This window comes from Salvia hispanica, chromosome 3, assembly GCF_029641045.1.
Source record: "Salvia hispanica isolate PSC_SH4W2 chromosome 3, Shi_PSC_v1, whole genome shotgun sequence".
In the NCBI taxonomy this organism is placed as follows: domain Eukaryota; kingdom Viridiplantae; phylum Streptophyta; class Magnoliopsida; order Lamiales; family Lamiaceae; genus Salvia; species Salvia hispanica.
In genome coordinates this window covers 21,464,396-21,484,990 of record NC_142694.1, presented here as the reverse complement: position 1 = coordinate 21,484,990, position 20,595 = coordinate 21,464,396, and the positions used below count along the sequence as shown (strand labels likewise).

Here is a 20,595-nt window from a genome sequence, read left to right as displayed (position 1 = left end):
TTAACGCCCCTAGTGTCTGTGATCTACTTTGTGCCGCATGGACAATATTTATGTAACTCGTTCTAGTAAAGTATGAACTGTGCTAGGGTGTTGTAGTTGGAATTTGTATTAATCATAACTGTGAAAGCACATCTCTGGAATTCCCTTATCTCATATGATTATCTTTGTGTTTTTATCTGCATTTGCTTAATTGATTTCTTTATTTAAAAAAATTTGATTTTTCAAAGCAAAATTTCTTGTTTTTCCAAATAGTAAAAGACTCTTAGTTGAGGATAGCCAATCTGTGATAGTTTTCTCTGTGATCGATATCCGACCTTTAGCTATACTATATATAGTACTTCGTATACTTGCAGGTTTATTTAGGGCTAATAAAAATTGCATCAAGTTTTTGGCGTTGTTGTCGGGGATTACTTTCACGTTTCGTGATTGATATCTTTCAACATATCATTTTGCTAATTTGGATTTTACTACTTTTATTTAATTTTCATGTCAATGGATTTTCCTACAAGAATGGAAAATTCGTACTATTACAATGAAGAGCGACAAGGAGGATACTACGAAGAATATTATGATCCCAACCAATGAGGGGAATATTATTATAATGATTGCTCTGATTACTTGTATTCTGCACAAGATTACTGTTCTAAAGAAAATATTGAATTATGTGCAGATATGGAAGAAGAACCTCACTCTAAATGGGAGGACCTACTAGAAAAATGCAAGAAAATCGGAAAGTGACCAACCAGTGACTAAATAACTTAGAAAGAAACACTAGACTCCTTTAACAAAGCTTATCTCACCTTGTCTTGCAGGTTGGAGACTTGGAATACCACAAGGGGATCCCAGCCATTACAATAGGGATTAAGTACACACCGGGGCAATTTCCCTGTTTACCAAAATTTAATCCCAAAGAGAATTGTCACGCGTTGCAATTGCGCAGTGGGACTGCGTATGAGTCCCCAAACCCATTAGAGCTGAGCAGGGTAAGAAGAGAAAAAGCTAATGAACAGATCGATTCAGAGCTTGCTGACGACCATTCCCAGCGACCCGCTGGAAAGTTTCACAGCGGCCCGCTGGATTCTTCATCATCAGCCGAGTCAAACACAAGGATTCAGGGAGTTTCACTTTATCTTGTGAAATAGGAAACAATGTAGTAAAAAGTAAGGCACTTTGTAATCTTTCAGCAAGTATTAATTTAATGCATTTGTCTTTTTATAGGAGTCACAGTAAAGAATAGTGGGTTGAAAAAGTTAATGAAATATGAGGTCCACTTATTTATATTGATTTTGTAATAGAATGTGAGTGAAATGAGTTAGTGGAATGTGTGACCTACCTAGGGGTGGCGAAACATGTTACCCGCAGGTATCCGCACCCGACAAGTCGGATACTCGTACCCGATTTCAGCCAAACTTATTGTCCCAATACCCCCCCCCTCCCCCCGAGAATATATCAGGATTACCCGTTATCCGTGTCGGGTATCCCGTACCCGACATTGCGGGTACCCGTACCCGACCAAAAAATAAATTTGTAAGAGAATAAATTTATGGTACATAATATATTTGTTACTAATCAACTAAAATAGAAAATTTGAAAATCCTAATAGTTGACAAGATTTCCTAATTAATTTACTTTATTTATTTTGATGGTAAGCTTTGATATTGATTAGGAATAAAAGTGAGGGGAAACTTTATAGCTAGTTGCCTAGTTCCGGTGAATTTACAATTGAATATTCGTTGAAATATAAAAATATTTTAAAAGATCTCTTAGAACACTTAGATTCTATAAAGTATTAAAAGATCTGTTCCATTAAAAATGAAACGTTTTCCTTTTTAGTTTGTCGCATTAAAAATGAAACATTTCCTAAAATGAAAATATCTCTATCTCTACTTTTTCATCCTTTCTTATTTTACTCTCTTTTCATTAACTCACAAACAACACTACATAAATATTTGTGCCGATTCCCAAATGTTGCATATTTAATGGGACGGGGGGATAGATAATACTAATAATATTGGGTATTATCGGGATTAACGGGTATACCCGCAAAACTCTAAAACATACTACATGATCCCGCCCTGTTTTTCGTTAATGCCGGATAGCGGGTACCCAATACCCGGCGAGTATCAGGTTGCAATGGGAATTACCCTTTACCTGCTACTCATATTGTTACCTCCTACTTACTATTTATGATAAAATTGAAATGTGACTCTTATTATGAAACAGATAAAGTATTTATATATTTAGAAATGTGTCATTTAGAGCGAGTCATCATTAAAAAAGAATAATAATAGTAGTAGTAATAATAATAAATAATTAATAATAATAAAAAAATAAAAATAATAATAATTGTGTACATTATTTTAATGCAAAAATCACACAAAAATGGCGTCAACCACTCTAGAAACTCGTACCAGATATTTATCAGTAATTCAGTGGCTTGTTTATTGCGTTACAATCAACTTTTCTAAACAAATACTGTAATTAATTGTAACAGTAACAGTGTGGGTGGAATGGTTTATGTTACGAAGGTAATTTGGGGAAAAAATTAGGGTTACTGTACCCTATATTTTTTTACTAATGGCTGCTGAAGGCGTGGACAGCGGTGGTGATTAATACCTGATGTCATTGTTTTGGATAGTCATTCGCGAACTCGCTGAAATCCAAGCTATGGTAAATAAACTCTCTTTCCCCTCGCCCAAGAAAATTGATTTCTCGCGAATTGTAGAAGATTCACATTTCGTTATAAGTATTTTGGTTTAATATGTGCCCCTTGTTCATCAAAATTACTCCTTTGGATTCATATGATGTTCGATTAAATCATCAGGGCCTGATGCGGGTGTTTGCAAATTGATTTTGAGCGGCATTTCTTATTCAATTTTAGTTTTAATTTTGGGATTTTTATTGCACTGTTTTCTAATGATTCAGTTCAACTAGGTTTCTTTGTAAAGAAAGTGCTGAAAGTATTTGCTTTTTCTTATTTTAAGAATGTGAAGAAATCGCCTCTTTTAGGGATTGGATTATGCCTATGATAAATGTGTTAGATTGAATTTAACCCGCAATGTACTTGGAAATCCACCTCATGAACTTTTTAGTTCATCGTTTCTGCAATAGTGGGCTTTTAATTTGTTAGGTTTGTTTCTTTTCTGTAGCTCCTATGCTGTTATATAAACTTGTTTGTTCCAATGCCTTTTACTTGTCTAACTGTTTTGCTCTTTGCAGGCTACCTCGAAGAAAGTTATAACCAGAGTAGAATGGGAGAAAAAACTTAATGATGTCAGAGTTAGAAAAGACGATATGAATAAATTGGTTATGAACTTTCTTGTTACTGAGGGTTATGTGGAAGTTGCTGAAAAATTTCGACTTGAATCTGGGACAGAGCGTATCCTCTTTGAAATTTTCAGTGCCCAGCTTTCTTTATCTCTGTGTTTACATGATTTGTCTGTAGTTTTAAAGCACATATGGATTTCCTTATTAGTAAATAGCGGAGATAGATCTTGCAACCATTACTGATCGTATGGCAGTTAAGAAAGCTGTGCAGAGTGGTAATGTGGAGGACGCTATCGAGAAGGTTAACGATTTGAACCCTGAGGTGCGAATATTTTTGCTTTGTTCTCTCCTTCGTGTGAAAATAGAACTAAAGGACGATAGTGACATTTATAGCTATAAGCTATGTATATGGAGTACAATCTTAATTTGCTTTAATAACTTGTAGATAAAATTGATTGTTTTTCTTGCAGATATTGGATACAAATCCCCTCCTCTTTTTTCATCTCCAACAGCAGCGAATGATAGAGTTGATCCGGAATGGGAAGGTTGAGGCAGCTTTAGAATTTGCACAAGAGGAACTTGCCCCCAGAGGAGAGGAAAATGTACTTATTTGATTGGTTTGAAAAATTGTATAACCTGATTCTGTTTTTTTTATTCTTTACTTGCACAGGAATCATACTTTCCCAACTCTTATGCTGTCATCATTATAGGGACTCTTGATGCAGAATTTCATTATTACATTGATTTAACTTTAAATATCTGTAATTGCAGCAAAGCTTTTTAGAGGAGTTGGAAAGGACCGTTGCATTGCTTGCCTTTGAAGATGTGGCCAACTGTCCTGTTAGTGAGCTGCTCGATATATCCCAACGGCTGAAGACTGCCACTGAGGTCAATGCAGCTATCCTTACCAGTCAAAGTCACGAAAAAGGTTAGTTCTTCGGCTGCATGAAATTACAAGTAGATGCAAATAGAAGATGTATTACATTTTCTACAATGTCAAATCTGGTTCATAAATAACACCCTATTATTACCAAGTCATTACTGTCCAAGTTCCAGAGCTTCAATGTCTTGACATTAAACTGTCTGTATTCATGATGTGGAGTATATACTCATTAACTATCTAAAACAATATTCAATTTCCTCAATTTTAACTAGAGTGCAGGAAAATTATAGATGAGACTGAATAGGACCTAAGCTATAAAAATTGATGAGAACAACTGGAAGTTCATATAATTAATAGAACCCCTCTGTTCTCATGTAATTTTCTTCTTAATATATCTTTCATTAGCAGCTTCTTGTGCTTTCATCTACTGTGGAAGTTCTTTGCTCATAACTATGATTACATTGTATCTGCATCTAGAGATTCTCAAGATTTATAGATTTTTTGTCATCTGGATTTAGATGTTATTTTTATTAATAATTGCTTCAGTTCTTACATTCTCCCTCCGTCTCCTAAAAATAGAAACTCTTTCCTTTTTGGCCCGTCCTCTAAAAATAAAAACTTTGTATTTAAGGAAATTTCCATTCTATCTCTCTTACTTTACCAATTTTGCGTTAAAGCTCGTGTTGTTTCAAAAGTTACTATTTTTTGGGGACGGAGGGAGTTATAATTGTGCTGGACATTCTACTAATATTGATTGCTTGCACACTTTCGGTGTTGGGATGATGATAGCTGTTCATTTGAAATACTACCTTGTCAGAATGCATCTCAACTTTGACTAGTTAGTAATTTAATCGCATGTAATTTATTATATGGATATACGGTCTGTTTATGTTCCTTTTTGCAACTATCAGATCCTGGTATGAAAGTTGGTCCTGCATGAAACTGAAATGCAGCTTGCCTATGCTTTTCGCTCTGTTTCTGATGAAACTTGCTAAAACTAGTTCAGCTCTAAACTGAGTTAAGGAAAATATATTATGCTTGCTCTCAGCTTTTTTATACCGTTTAAAGAAATTTTGAATTTGAAACCTTGCAAAAACATTATTTTGTCTTTGTGCATATCTTTCCAGGTTAAGATTGTTTACTTATCGTTGTCTTGCTTTTTGGAGGAAAGTTTGTTTTTCCTTTTTGAGGAAGTGATGGATATGATAGTGCATAAAATTCCAAACTCTAACCAGTGTTGCGCGATGATTCTACAGATCCAAAGCTGCCGAGCTTACTGAAAATGTTGATATGGGTGCAAAACCAGCTAGACAAGAAAGCCTCTTATCCTCGAATAAACAACATATCTACTGCAGCTTTGGAAGATTCAGTTGTTTGATGTACATTTGGTGTGGTTACATGGAAGTGAATGATGGTTGTGTGGTCATTAGCTCATGTATATTCTACTATTGTTTCTTGTATTGACTTCACCCTCTGTTCTCAAAGCAATATATGTAATGTTAAGAACAATTTTTGAGACCAATACACACTTACTCTATTCTATTGGAAAACTAAAAACTACCGTATTCACCTATTTAAAGGCTTAAATCTTCACTTGGCCCACAAATTTGGTGGTGTTGCTAGTTATGCACACAACTCAAAGTCTTAAGTTTTATAATGTAATAATCTCAACTAGTTTGGCAACTATTAAGTGTAATTAGGGCATGGATAAAGAATTGGCATCATCACTTTTCCGATGGTACCTAGCCTTCCATGGTAAAGTAATTGCAACAAATCCATATCTAGTTTTATAATTTATTGCAATTGGGATCGCCTCCAAATTAAACAGATTTGTTAGGCTCCGATGGGGCACGCATTCGACTGTGGAAAACCTGAAGCCGAGAGAGGAAGCTCAACGGGCTTCAAGATATTGCTCGCCAAGCTCTACACCAGGCTCGTCGATACCTTCTCTGGCAAGGGCATCGACACCTCTGATTTCTCGGACCAGGTTTCATGATAATTATCTACCAATATCTGGGAAATTATGCCATGTTTCTCGTGGTGTTTTATTATGTTTGCTCCGCTATCTATATGAAATTATGAATGTATGTTGGTTGTTTGAATGAATACATTCTACATCATACAGACTACAGAAACCTAGTAGTTTCACATATTGTAATACTACAAAAGAGGGCTTGTATATGCATGAAAGTTATGAAATTGAATGAATATTTAGCTAAAATGAGATTTTGACAAATATCTCTGTGAAAATACAAAAAACTAGTACATATTTCTCTCCCTGTTCTTAGCGACTGCTGAAAACGCGATCATGGACTCGTCTCTAGTCCCGGGGGGCAAAGAGGTTCATGACGCTGTGGAGTGAGTAGAGAACGACGAGGAAGTAGGCTATGGCGGCTATAAAACCGGCAGCAATGGCTCCAGTGACATGATCGCAGAACTTAGGAACTTGTCCACAGATAGGTAGCCAGCCTGCATGAGTGTTGCCTTTCTTCCCCACTAGCCCTATTGCGACGCATGCTGATATGCTCGAATCGAGCAGCAAGGCAATGACCTGTTCGTTTATCCGGACACAATCAAGAAATATGTATAAGAAATAATATGATCTGTTTTGGATGTGTTCATTGAAATATGAGCATAGGGATATATGATCATTTGATAACTATCTTAAATTAATAACTGATAATTATGTCAACATGTCAACATAAGACATAAGTATGCCAACTACATTTTGTTGATATACAATGTCTTTATGTTGACATCTATAACGTAGGTTATTGACATAGTTGTTAGTTATTAATTTTAGATAGTTATCATCTATATATGAGCATATATCCCATCTTTTTTTTTCGCTAGATATCATTCTTACCAGATCAAGGACCAAGATCATGTGGCCACATGAATTCTTGGTGGGGATAAACAGCAATATGAGTGTGTAGGCACTTGCAATAGCATTGACCAATACAAAATATCTGCACAAAATCATAAACCATGATATACTAATACAACGGTGTAGCGTCTACGCTGATTGACCGGGGACTTACTTGAACGTCGGGATGTTCGAGTATTTGGCGCTGATACTCATGCCGAAGACTTGAGCAGAGTCGCGGCTCGTGACCATGATCACTATTGCACAGACACTTGCTCCCAAGGCTATGAGCCTTAGTAAAAGCATGGGAATTCTCTTGGATAAACTCATGATTTTTTGTGAAATTTGATTGAGATTTTGGATGAGTTTCTGGGAAATAAAAAGGGAGTAAAGAATGATTGGGAAACATGGTTGTGTTAGATGAGGTTTGTCTTTGGTTCCCATGTTCTTGGTAACCTACTGATAATATCATTTGTGAACTCTACCAACTACCAATTCCTATTTTCTTTTTTAACACAAAATTGCAGCAAAGTAGGTAGCCTATATGGTAATTTGTTCTATTTTGTTTGATATACCTGTCTTGATTAAAATGGTTTTAATTTTGGGGTATAGTTTATTTACTATGATGCCAATGTGGCCACTTGAATTTTATAGTTGAACTAACTAACATGTTCTGTATATGTATGTACTGTTCCAACCAGAACGAGTTACGTGCACAATATTTTTTTGAATCAAATATAGTATTTTGTTATATATTTGTAATTTCACTTAAATTGGATCTAATTGGATCCGGGATCTAATTTCACTTAAAAGCTTTTATTTATTAAAAAACGATTCAGGATGATCGGATGACACCCTGCTTAAAACAAAATACAGCTAGCTCACTAATATATTTTGTAAAAACATAATTAGGTAATGTTCGATTTGGTAGACAAGATAATAATGAAACTAATTACTTTTGGAATGATAACAATAAAAACTAATTACTCTTCGAACGTAATGCACGAGAATTGATTCATGGTTAACGAGAAAAAATTTCCTAATCTAGGAATACCAAGATGACAATACTATTTAGTATGCCTTACCAATTAATTTTTGAGAAATTGAAATATATATGACCCTAATTCTAACTAATAATATCATTTTTACACTATGGAAACAATCTAAATATAATAAAACACACAATTAAATTATATGGAAGTTTATGCACATTCATGTGTAATAGAAAAATATTTAATATTCTATATATTTTAAATATTTAAACATCTTTTACAATTATTGTCAATCATCTTATACGTAAATATAGAAAAATGACCCCCCAAGTCACCCATTTTAAGAGTTTAGGAATTTATTATTTTACTCAAATATATATATAAAAGAAATCTAGACAAATAAAAGTGTAATTATAACTTTAGTTTTGTTAGCGAATACTATAAATTAAAATAACAATATGGATGATACGTATAAATTAAACTAACAATATCAATAATTATAAAGTGTAGTTCTTGTTTTATTTTATCATTGCACAGTATTATATGAATATTATACATTATATTAAATTATAAAAACAGTTAATAATAATAAGATGATCTAAAATTAATTTTATTATATTAATCATTTTGCAATGTATCATGAAAAAACTTCTTAAACAAAATACTGACAGATGATTACATGATATAGAACTAAATTAAAAATTTTAAAACTAAAACTAAATAATAAAAGTGATTGTGATCCCTAAATATATACAATGATATGCGTAAATACAGTGCTTATATTACACTATTATACATGGGATGTGAATAAAACATTCCATATAATTTAATAGTGTGTGGTTATATTTTTCCATAGTTTATATTTAGTTGGATTTGGAGACATTTATATTTTCATTTGTCAAAAAATTATTAATATGATATACCAAATAGTATTGTCACTTTTGTATTTCTTTACTGAGGAATTTTTTCTCTGGGTAACCATATTTTGAAGACAATTCAAAATTCTTTCTATACAAAAAATTACTGTATTGTTTTCATCTCGGTTTACAAGAATTATTCCTTTTGAATCACTTAGACACTAATAAAATTATACATCAAAACTCATATAAATATATTTCTTTTATTTTTAAATAAAGCACACACAATATAAAATAAAATATTAAAAAACTCATTTATTTTTTGTGTTAACAAACTAAAAATTGTTTAATGAGTGCAATATATGAAATTAACAAAAAGATGATTATTACTCCCCATCCAAAAAAAAAGTTAGACAGCACGAGTTTTAATATGAAAATTGATAAAGTAAGAGATAAGGAGAAAATATAAGTTAGAAAGATAGAAAAAAAATAGATGAAATATAATAGATGTGAGAAAAAGTGAGTAAAGTATGAGAGAGAAACTTTTTATTTTTAGAAATGAGATATTTTTTATCGACATCCCAAAATAGCAAAATGAGACTATTTTCTATAGACGAAAAGAGTGTTTTTGTTCAATAATAACATCATAAATATAATCTAAAAATAAAACATATAATATGTGGTATTAATGTTCTCTTTCAATTGCAAAATTACAAACTTACCAAAATTAGTTAATTCGGATAATTTTGTCAATCATAAATAAATTTTTGGATCCGGAGTACTAAAATAGTGATAATCCCTAATAGAAAAATAAAATCTCTTTATAGCATGCTCTTGATATTCTCGTGCATTAATTATTAAATTTGGTTCACCATCTTCATCTTCTATTATAATTTTCTATACTATTTTATAGGATCATTCTAGCACTTCGACATGTTCATTCAATTTACTCTATCAACCAATTCCTTGAGAGCATGCAAAATTTGATAGATTTTGGGTCAATCGTTTTATTCAATCCGTAAATGTCCTTGCCATTAAAAACACTTTTGTATGCTTCAGTAGACATTTGATATGTTAGTAGATCTCCTGCTATTGCAGATAAAATTAGATAATTTTCTTTTCTCATTTTCCATCAATGCAAGATATAAAAATCTTCAGAATTTTCCACAAATCTAAACTTAAGTAAATGTTTGGGTTCATTTGTGTACTTTTTACTTGCATCATTTTTCATCTTCTTTATTTTTTTTAATCTAAAAGTGCATAACAAGATGAATAGCCACTATTATTACCGGTGTTAGTAGAAGATGACATAGTAATTGATATTGTATTTTTAATACTAGAAATATAAACTAACTAACAAATTTTAAAAATCCTCTAATTGTTCATTATTGAGTTTTGAATATCAAAACATGAGTAATTTTATACTAAAAGATAAACTTCACCACCATTTTTTTACATATAGGTTATTTACTTTATTACATTTAAAAAATCAATTATATAAGACGAGAGTTTGCATGGCATGTCACAGGGTTTTCCGATGGGACCTAGGCTAAGCCTGATGTTTACAAATTGGCTCAATCAGATTCCACTTCAACTAATGCGTCCAGGCCAGACCCGCTTTATTTTAATGGTTAGTCCATCCTGGTTTGGCCCAACCCAGTTGACCAGTCTACGCTAATATGAACTCAGTTGACAACTAAGTATGACCAGTGGCTCCAATTCGTTAATATCTACCTTTTTAAAAGTTTTTCAACTATCAAAACTTAACAAACAAATCAAAATACCAAAGTACTCTCTCCATTCTGCATTAATAGAGTCGTTTTTTTCATTTCAGGAAGTTCCAAGGTAATAGAGTCATTTCCCTTTTAGGAAATAATTAGGGTTTTTAATGATGAATTAGGCTGTTATACATTCAAAATGAGTCATATTTGGGTCTTAGAAACATTGAAATTACATACTATCTCCATCTCATAAAACTATGTGCAATTTTCATTTCTGTCCGTCCCACAAAAATATGGACATTTTCATTTATGGAAAGTTGTTTCCAACTCATTACTCATATTGACAATGGTTGTGACATCAACTCTATGCAATGGCTTGTGACTCATTACCCGTATACATCATACTCAAATCCTAAAATGAACTGGACTACTCGTCGTACAAGATGTCATTAATTAAGTAGGTAGTAGACATAGACTAATTAATGAATATACAAATCTTAAACACGAGAAATAATTAAATGAAATAGGAAGTCTGGATTACTCGTACTTTTAGTCTAGGATAGACGGTCAAGTCCTTTTGGTACAATCGAATTTTTCCCACACGAAAAATTATACTTGGAGTTGAGACAAATACCAGAAGATTCACTATAGAGTACGAAGAACGTCACGTAGAGAAGTGACATGTCATTGTCAATTCTTTGGAGAATCAAAACCGTAAGTTATCTTCTCCATAGAGTCATTTTTAGGATTTAATTTCTATGGATGAATTGCGTTCTTGACATGCAATATGTGATTTACATGTAAGTTGACTTAATCCAATAATCACCAAAATAGATTCTTATGTGAATTTATTTTTTTACAATTTTATCAATTCTATCTCGACCAAAGACTACAACAACAATTTATGCAGTTTTATCAACAAAGTAATATGTATTCAAACAATCTCAACCATTAAAATTTTGATAATTCCAAATATATTCCCAGGCTCAAATTATAGTCCACTCAGCCTCTTGGGGCCCATGTCGCGTGACAACGAGAACGACGAGGAAGAAGGATATATAATCCGACCACCAACTACAAAAATTATTATTTGGAGCAAACAAAAGGAGTGGTACGTCTCTTCGTTAACATCTCCAAACTCGTTTATCGATAGCATGGTCAAAGTTTTCTTAGAGAAGATCATAATTGCATACACATGTAATTCTGCAGAAGTTAGATCGAGCGATGTAAGCTAGGATGATCAACGAAAAAAAGGCTCTCTAGGCCTTTTGTAAAGAAGATAAAAGCACTTTAAGTACGAGACATGCAATACATTGTTAAGGATCACCCGAAGTTCACTGAGAAAATTGGAGTTTGAATTTGATCTGATAAGAACGCAAGCCTCCACCTTTAGACAATACTTAGCAAGCAGGGGCGCCGATTGCGTCAATTTTCATTCCGATGTAGATGAGAGTTTTCATATAGAGTTAGCATCGGGCAGGAGCCTACCGATGGGTCATGAAGTAGAAAGGTGAACGGGAAGACGACGTCGACGAGCAGTCGTAGAGGCGTGGGTGAGAAGCAGTGGAGTGAGTTGTCCGAAAATGAGTACAGTAAATAAAGAAATGATGATCAACTTTTAGTATAAAATGCTGTTTAAAAACACATCGAATATAATGAAGACCTAAAACTACAATTAAAATTTTTTTACCGAACATTTATTCGGAAATAAGAATTTAAGTGATTTATAATTTTCTTAGTGAGATTGTAAATTATTCAAATCCTGATTCAAATAATTGAATTTTGTGGAGTGGGATTGTAAACAGTGTATAGTTTAATTACTCTTTTTGGCATCAGTTCACCGCCCTAAAGTCTCCACCTATAAAAGGGCCGCCTCGCTCGAAATTCATTCCATTTGAAACTGCTTCAGTTTTCCCCCAAATCGGAGGGGTTTTTGAGCTTGACTTCAATTGGACTTCCAAAATCCGAATACTCAAAGATTAAACGGTTAAAATCACTCGGCAAAAATGTATATGGATGATGAGTACGAGCAGGGCGACAACGGCGAGGAGCATGGCTACAACAATGGCGAGGACTACGACGACGGCGAGGGAGACGGCGAGGAGGATATCACGCAGGAGGATGCCTGGGCGGTGATCAGCGCTTACTTTGAGGAGAAAGGTCTGGTGCGGCAGCAGCTCGACTCATTCGATGAGTTTATCCAGAACACGATGCAGGAGATTGTCGACGAGTCGGCCGATATCGAGATCCGTCCCGAGTCGCAGCACAATCCCGGACACCAGCCGGACTTCGCTGAGGTTGTTTACTTCGCGGTTGTGTTGATTTTGCGTTTGTGAGGAAATTGTTAGGTTTTAGGGGATGAGAGCGAGTGGTTCAGTGGTTAGGGTTTAGCTGAGTTTTAATTAGTGGTTGTGTGGTAATGCGATTTGAGAAAGGTTATTGGTGAGTTGAAGTAAGGTGGAAGTAAGAGGTGTAAAGCAGATTTGGATTGGTTGTTTGATTGTGAGAAATCCATTGAGATTCGATTGCCTTTAGCTTTGAAATTTTAGACCTGGATTTAGAAAGAAAAGGGTACAGAAGGAGATTGAGGCCCTAGCTATGAGACTATTTTTTGGATTTTGGTTGTTTGAGTAGGTTTTTGTTGTGAGTTCTGAATTTCTGATTGATTCTATACTTCGTATAAGCTTTAGTTACTGAATCTGGTTTTGATGTCTTGATGACTCTTGCTGTCTGCGGGCTTAGGTTGTTGCTGGAATTAGACAAGTGGAAAGGGGTCCTTTAACAAAATGTTAGAGATATGTTGGGGGAATTGATAGAGCAATGATCCGTGGACTTACTTTAAACTGTCAGTTTGGAATTAAATTGATGGAATTTAGTACTAGTAGCTTTCTTTGTAATTTGGGAGAAACTTGGTGATTTTGTTTATTTTCAACGTTCGAGCATTATTTTGCATTTTGCTTACAACTAGAGGAACTTTTGTGATTTCCAGAATTAGGAACTAATGTATGTTGTTTAATCTGCTAATGCAGACTATATACAAGATCAGTTTTGGTCAGATTTACCTCAGTAAACCGATGATGACGGAATCTGATGGAGAAACAGCTACCTTGTTTCCCAAGGCTGCAAGGCTTAGGAATTTGACGTATTCAGCCCCATTGTATGTTGATGTGACCAAGAAAGTCATAAAGAAAGGTCATGATGGGGAGGAAGTTACTGAGACTCAGGATTTCACAAAAGTCTTTATTGGGAAGGTACATTTTGTGGTGATGAGGGGTGCTTTATGATCTTGTAAACATGCCTTTGTAACACCATGGTTTTTGTCTGGTCTGTATAGGTTCCTATAATGCTGAGGTCAAGTTATTGCACATTATATCAGAATTCTGAGAAAGATTTGACAGAACTTGGGGAGTGCCCATATGACCAAGGTGGTTATTTCATCATCAACGGCAGTGAAAAGGTGTTGATTGCTCAGGAGAAGATGAGCACTAATCACGTCTATGTATTTAAAAAGAGGCAACCAAACAAGTATGCCTATGTGGCTGAAGTTAGGTCCATGGCGGAGACACAAAACAGGCCACCCAGTACCATGTTTGTCCGCATGCTTTCTCGAACTAGTGCCAAAGGGGTAATAGCATTTCTAATGAAGTGTTAGTTATCATATTATTAACACAGTTTTTATGAGTCTAATGCTTTTCTACTTGCAGGGCTCATCTGGCCAGTATATACGTGCTACCCTCCCATACATACGCACTGAGATCCCTATCATTATTGTGTTTCGAGCACTAGGATTTGTTGCCGACAAAGATATATTAGAGCATATCTGCTACAATTTTCAAGATACTCAAATGATGGAACTGCTTCGGCCTTCCTTAGAAGAAGCATTTGTTATCCAGAACCAACAGGTACTCTTCATGCATTGTTGCATCAGCTGCTCTTCTCTGCATCTAGTCTACGTGGGTGCTTCATATCTGGTCGTTGTATAGAATAGATTTTCTCCTCTAGTTTAATTCATGTAGGGATTTAGGGTTCTCTCCTTTTGGGTAGGGGGGAGCATGAATGCATTGGAATGTTAAGTACTGACATTTTTGGGTAACCTGACATTCAATTCGAACTCTTCTGCAAAGCTTTGAAATCTGTCTGCAGCTCAGTCCGTTTTCTTTCATTTATCATTCTTTCTGGCATTGCAGAACTTTATTAGTTTACCGCATCTGATTGTTGTACAGGGATGTTTTACCTAGTATAAGCCTCAACCTTTTCCTTTGTTAGGGTTGTAATAATCTAACCTTCTTACAAAATGCAGGTTGCTCTTGACTACATTGGGAAAAGAGGGGCCACTGTTGGTGTCACCAAAGAGAAAAGAATCAAGTTTGTGTTGCTGAAATTGTTACACTTCACCTTATTGTTTTATTTTCATCTAATCTATATATCCAATTGTTATGCAGGTATGCCAAAGAGATTCTTCAGAAAGAAATGCTTCCTCATGTTGGTGTTGGGGAGTATTGTGAGACAAAAAAGGCTTATTACTTTGGGTAAGGAGTTCTTTTGTAAGTTTCTGTTTACATGTCTGTGGTTGCTGCTCCTGAACCATTATCATTTTCTGTTCTCTCCAGGTATATCATCCATCGGCTTCTTTTATGTGCATTAGGCCGAAGAGCAGAGGATGATAGAGACCACTATGGCAATAAAAGACTAGATCTTGCTGGTCCTTTGTTGGGAGGCCTCTTCCGAATGGTTTCTTTTTTATATACATTTTATTGCAGTCTTTTAACCTTAGAAATGAAGTGTTGATGTGAAGTTTGATCTTCTCTCTACGGTGCAGCTATTCAGAAAGTTAACCAGGGATGTTAGGTCCTACGTGCAGAAGGTTTATTTACCTTCTTGATTTTCTTTGTTACTTGGATAGCAATGCAAATGCAATTTATGTTTCTTAATATATTTACGTGTTTCTGTACAATGGCAGTGTGTAGACAATGGCAAGGATGTGAATTTACAATTTGCAATAAAGGCCAAAACCATCACTAGTGGCTTGAAATACTCACTTGCTACTGGTAACTGGGGCCAAGCAAATGCAGCTGGTACAAGAGCTGGGGTATCTCAGGTTTAATTGCGTACTTTCCATTTGTTCAAGCCATTTTTTAAACATCCATTTAGTTTTCTGTGGTCCAAATCCAGTGCTAAGGTGGATGAGTTGTTTTATTTGAAATGTCACAGGTGTTAAATCGCTTGACTTATGCCTCTACCTTGTCCCATTTGCGAAGGCTTAACTCTCCTATAGGCCGTGAAGGTAACTGGCCTATCTTGGTTCATTATAAAATGCTTTGGCGGTCATTCCCTTCTTGTTGTTCCTTTTAATTACTCTTATCTTTTATATAACCTCTTTTGTTTATCTTTGTAGGGAAACTGGCCAAACCAAGGCAGTTGCATAACTCCCAGTGGGGAATGATGTGTCCTGCAGAAACACCTGAAGGACAGGTAAGTGTGCATTGTGCATAGGTATTAGTTGGGCTATAGTTCTTTTGAGGTTTCCTTCTGAATCTACCTTTTCTTTGGCCTCTGACAGGCATGTGGGTTGGTGAAGAACCTTGCATTGATGGTTTATATTACAGTTGGCTCAGCAGCATATCCAATTTTGGAATTTTTAGAGGAATGGGGAACTGAGAATTTTGAGGTGCTGCGTGCAATGTGCCATTATGAAGCTCAATTTCGGTTATGATGTTCATGCCGATATATCTTTAATCACTATATATTACGGTTATATTTCAGGAAATATCTCCTGCCGTCATTCCTCAAGCCACTAAGATCTTTGTAAATGGCTGTTGGGTTGGTATTCATCGCAACCCTGATATGTTGGTGTCTACACTAAGACGCTTGAGGAGGCGTGTAAGTATTCCTTTCATACTTCTGTTTTTCGTCATCGTCTCCTGTTCTTAGGCTCCTTGATTTGTAAAGCAGGATGAAGAATTCTGGCTTCCAGATCTTCGATGGTGGTGTATTTTCTAACATATGTCATTATCACACCTGACTAGTTCACTAGAATTGTTCTTGTTTCACTTGTGAATGATTTCTACAATGTAATGTATAGTGTTATTGCAATATACCAGCTAATGGAGGTTGACGTTATTGTTCTGCTTACAGGTCGATGTCAACACGGAAGTTGGAGTGGTCCGAGATATTCGTTTGAAAGAACTCAGGATATACACTGATTATGGTCGCTGCAGTCGTCCCTTATTTATTGTGGAAAAGCAAAGACTTCTTATAAAAAAGAGGGATATCCTGGCCTTGCAACAGAGAGTATGTCTGACAGTCTTATATGGGCTATTTGTCATCTGAAATTTTTTTATCGTGTTCTATATTTATGGGCTGTTTGTCATATCATGCGCTTTGATCCCAGGAATCTCCTGATGATGGTGGTTGGCATGACCTAGTCTCAAAGGGCTTCATAGAATACATAGATACAGAAGAAGAGGAAACAACTATGATTTCTATGACAATACACGTGAGCCATTATCAAGCAAGCCAGTTTCTATACTATAGATGTCATTCACGGGATGATGAAAATTTTGTTTCTTTTCTTAGGATCTGGTTCAAGCAAGGGAAAGACCGCAGGAGGCTTATTCAGATACTTATACGCACTGTGAAATTCATCCTTCCTTGATATTAGGCGTTTGTGCTTCAATTATTCCCTTCCCGGATCACAACCAGGTAAATATTGTGGCAATCTTATCACATCTGTAGTTGTTCTTCAGTTGGCTGATATGTTTCCTCTTTCCCAGTCTCCACGTAACACATATCAGTCAGCTATGGGTAAACAAGCTATGGGCATTTACGTCACAAACTACCAATTTCGAATGGTACAGTTATCTTCCATTAAATTCATCCGGCGGGGCTGTTAGCTTGACGATTTCTTGTATTTAGTGTTTTGCTTCTTTTGTATCAGGACACCTTGGCTTATGTGCTGTACTATCCTCAAAAACCACTCGTTACAACTCGGGCTATGGAGCACTTGCATTTTAGGCAGCTACCTGCTGGCATTAATGCCATAGTTGCCATTGCATGCTACTCCGGGTACAATCAAGAAGATTCAGTTATCATGAATCAGTCATCAGTTGACCGTGGTTTCTTCCGGTCTCTATTTTTCCGTTCATATAGAGATGAAGAAAAGAAGATGGGGACATTAGTCAAAGAGGACTTTGGACGTCCTGATAGAACTAACACCATGGGCATGCGCCACGGCTCCTATGATAAGTTGGATGACGATGGGCTTGCACCCCCGGGAACCAGAGTTTCTGGCGAGGATGTGATTATTGGAAAAACGTCTCCAATAGCTCCTGACGATGCCCAAGGGCAAGCTGCTCGTTACACGAAACGTGATCACAGTACAAGCTTACGGCACAGTGAAACCGGAATGGTGGATCAAGTCCTGTTGACCACAAATGCTGATGGGTTGAGATTTGTCAAAGTGAGGGTGAGATCAGTTAGAATTCCTCAAATTGGAGACAAATTCAGTAGTAGACATGGACAGAAGGGAACAGTGGGCATGACTTATACGCAGGAGGACATGCCATGGACGTTGGAAGGCATCACGCCCGACATAATCGTCAACCCTCATGCTATTCCATCCCGTATGACCATTGGTCAGCTTATTGAGTGTATCATGGGGAAGGTCGCTGCACATATGGGGAAGGAGGGAGATGCCACTCCTTTCACTGATGTAACCGTGGACAATATCAGCAAAGCCCTTCACAAGTGTGGGTATCAGATGCGTGGTTATGAGACCATGTACAATGGGCACACTGGCAGGCGTCTTTCGTCTATGATATTCCTGGGTCCCACTTACTACCAGAGGCTGAAGCATATGGTTGATGACAAGATTCACTCTCGGGGTAGAGGCCCTGTTCAGATTCTGACGAGGCAGCCTGCTGAGGGAAGGTCGCGTGATGGTGGTCTGCGTTTTGGTGAAATGGAACGAGACTGCATGATTGCACATGGAGCAGCTCATTTTCTCAAGGAAAGGTTGTTTGATCAAAGTGACGCATACAGGATACATGTATGCGAGCGATGTGGATTAATAGCCATCGCTAACCTGAAGAAGAATTCATTCGAATGCAGAGGGTGCAAAAACAAAACTGACATCGTACAGGTAAGAAATAACTTGGATCTCGCAGCTTTTTGTTTTTAATTCCGAATAGATATACATGGTGATTATATTAAACGTAATTTGTTGCAGGTTCATATTCCATATGCTTGCAAGCTGCTATTCCAAGAACTAATGTCTATGGCTATAGCTCCTAGAATGCTAACCAAGGACATTAAGCAAAACAAAGATCTAAAGAAGAAGGGCGGTTAATTTGGTCGGACTTGGACACACCAATTCATCAGACTATGGAACATTCAAGGTAATTGCTGCGCAACTGAGTGAGAATCAAGGCGTTTGTTGAATCCCCAATTGTCATGGTAAGTTAATTATAGAAGATGAGTGTTGTCTTTGAATGCACAAATTAGAGGGCGTTATACATTTGTGAGGTGAGGCTGTAACAATCTATGTATTTTCTACCTGAACAAACTGTTTTCAGTCGGCACTTAATTGGAAAACTTTTTAATGGCAATTTTGTTGTAAATGTCTATTTTCTCCTGTCTAAAAAAATAGTCTTGGTAGTGGCTGGTGTGTGTTTTAATTCAAAATTGATAGTAAGAGGGATATCAATAAAAAATAGTTGAAGTTTAGTGTAAAATGAGATGAAAATAATTTTTGTGTAAAGCTTAAAATGACTATATTTTGTTAATTGACAAGCGTTCTTATAATATTTCATCTTTGATCCTAACTTGGATTTAATCATCACTCAAACTCATCCTTGCTGTCTCAGTTCGTGTTTCTGTTTTTGGATCTTCACTCAGCATAGTACTTACCATTTACTTACAAATAAAATTTTGAGATAACTAGGATTGACGTCACCACCGATTCTTTCTCCTTCCCACAATAACAATTAGATTTTGCAATTTCTATTAATTTTTTTAACTCACTATTTTTTAATATTTTTTTAAACTTTAGGCTTATATCAAATGTGACTCTTTTTATTTATATTTTAAAATTTTTTTAGTTAAGTCGTATGCTGACACCTATTTGTGTTGGTCAAAATTGTCTCAATTCTATCCGTTTCAAAAAACTTTACTATTTTATACTATCTTGGTTTACTAAATTTTCGAGTAAATTTACACTGCCTTGAACTTTCATACAACCATTTTAATTTCACAACTACTACTCGTCGTATTCATTTCAAATAAGCTCTTCAAACAACAGAAAAAAGCTTATATCTGAATGACAAACTTAAAAACTACTGTAGTAAAATTTAAATCTTAATGATACTCCATATAAATCAAAGTCATGAGAAAGTCATCATCAATAATTAGAAACCATTAAACAATAATCATGCTTGACTAAAATTAATAAATAAAACATGGGAAATGAAAAATCGTAAATTGCATTTTGTGAAATGAGATCATACCAAATATAATATCAAGTAATTTTCCTTTTCGTTGTTATATCTCTCTTTGTTTCTGTCACGTGCAAAAGCTCTGTAATAAAAGAAAAGTATGGAGCAATATCTTCTCACATGAAAAAAGTATGTAGAAAAAACTCATAACCGCCGAAAGCTTTAATTTGGCTTAAATTAAGAATAATTATGTCTACTTCCACTTAAAGGTGTCGTTGCTTCTAATTAGAGATGAAAACGAATGTGAATATACTAAATTATATATTCAACAGAGTCGTTTAAACTAAGGTGATCCCAAAAGATTGTGTGAATCTCGGAAGATGGCCAATAGATATTTATTCATGAAATTGCAATTTTATTGTAATGTATCCTGACATACACCATGATGAAATCTTGAAAATTGAACATGGAAGGGCTGGGGCAGAAGTAGAGTTTAATGTCGTGGAGTCGGAGGCCGATTAATGGAGTTTTTATTACAGTACTAATCGGCCGACAATGAGACTGATCGAAGTGGCCTA

The 20,595-nt window shown here is 35.5% G+C and overlaps 3 protein-coding genes across 6 annotated transcripts; 2 read left to right on the top strand and 1 right to left on the bottom strand.

Annotated features, from left to right (window-relative positions):
• The first annotated feature begins 2,482 nt into the window (after positions 1–2,482).
• Positions 2,483–5,672, top strand: LOC125210845 (protein GID8 homolog). 3 transcript variants are annotated; one of them, XM_048110449.2, is made up of 6 exons: positions 2,483–2,670; positions 3,220–3,379; positions 3,483–3,589; positions 3,738–3,869; positions 4,039–4,195; positions 5,407–5,672. In XM_048110449.2, exons 1-6 carry the CDS (start codon positions 2,620–2,622, stop codon positions 5,526–5,528), a joined length of 729 nt encoding a protein of 242 aa, XP_047966406.1. In that variant the 5' UTR covers positions 2,483–2,619; the 3' UTR covers positions 5,529–5,672. The 3 variants fall into 3 exon arrangements, with proteins under 3 accessions (XP_047966406.1, XP_088923113.1, XP_047966407.1); XM_089066987.1 differs by lacking the exon at positions 2,483–2,670 and adding an exon at positions 2,747–2,842; XM_048110450.2 differs by lacking the exon at positions 2,483–2,670 and adding an exon at positions 2,936–3,130.
• A 636-nt stretch (positions 5,673–6,308) lies between these two features.
• Positions 6,309–7,427, bottom strand: LOC125209043 (CASP-like protein 1C1). Its single transcript, XM_048108626.2, has 3 exons — positions 7,192–7,427; positions 7,017–7,119; positions 6,309–6,701 (listed from the first exon to the last, which is right to left on the bottom strand). Exons 1-3 carry the CDS (start codon positions 7,344–7,346, stop codon positions 6,471–6,473), a joined length of 489 nt encoding a protein of 162 aa, XP_047964583.1. The 5' UTR covers positions 7,347–7,427; the 3' UTR covers positions 6,309–6,470.
• A 5,048-nt stretch (positions 7,428–12,475) lies between these two features.
• Positions 12,476–19,192, top strand: LOC125215808 (DNA-directed RNA polymerase II subunit RPB2). 2 transcript variants are annotated; one of them, XM_048117369.2, is made up of 19 exons: positions 12,476–12,883; positions 13,616–13,837; positions 13,921–14,211; positions 14,291–14,488; positions 14,887–14,951; positions 15,029–15,115; positions 15,197–15,317; positions 15,406–15,450; positions 15,547–15,684; positions 15,798–15,870; positions 15,982–16,058; positions 16,147–16,254; positions 16,350–16,466; positions 16,722–16,877; positions 16,978–17,082; positions 17,163–17,288; positions 17,360–17,437; positions 17,524–18,726; positions 18,814–19,192. In XM_048117369.2, exons 1-19 carry the CDS (start codon positions 12,593–12,595, stop codon positions 18,931–18,933), a joined length of 3,621 nt encoding a protein of 1,206 aa, XP_047973326.2. In that variant the 5' UTR covers positions 12,476–12,592; the 3' UTR covers positions 18,934–19,192. The 2 variants fall into 2 exon arrangements, with proteins under 2 accessions (XP_047973326.2, XP_088923921.1); XM_089067795.1 differs by having other exon boundaries at positions 16,972–17,082.
• Positions 19,193–20,595: the final 1,403 nt, after the last annotated feature.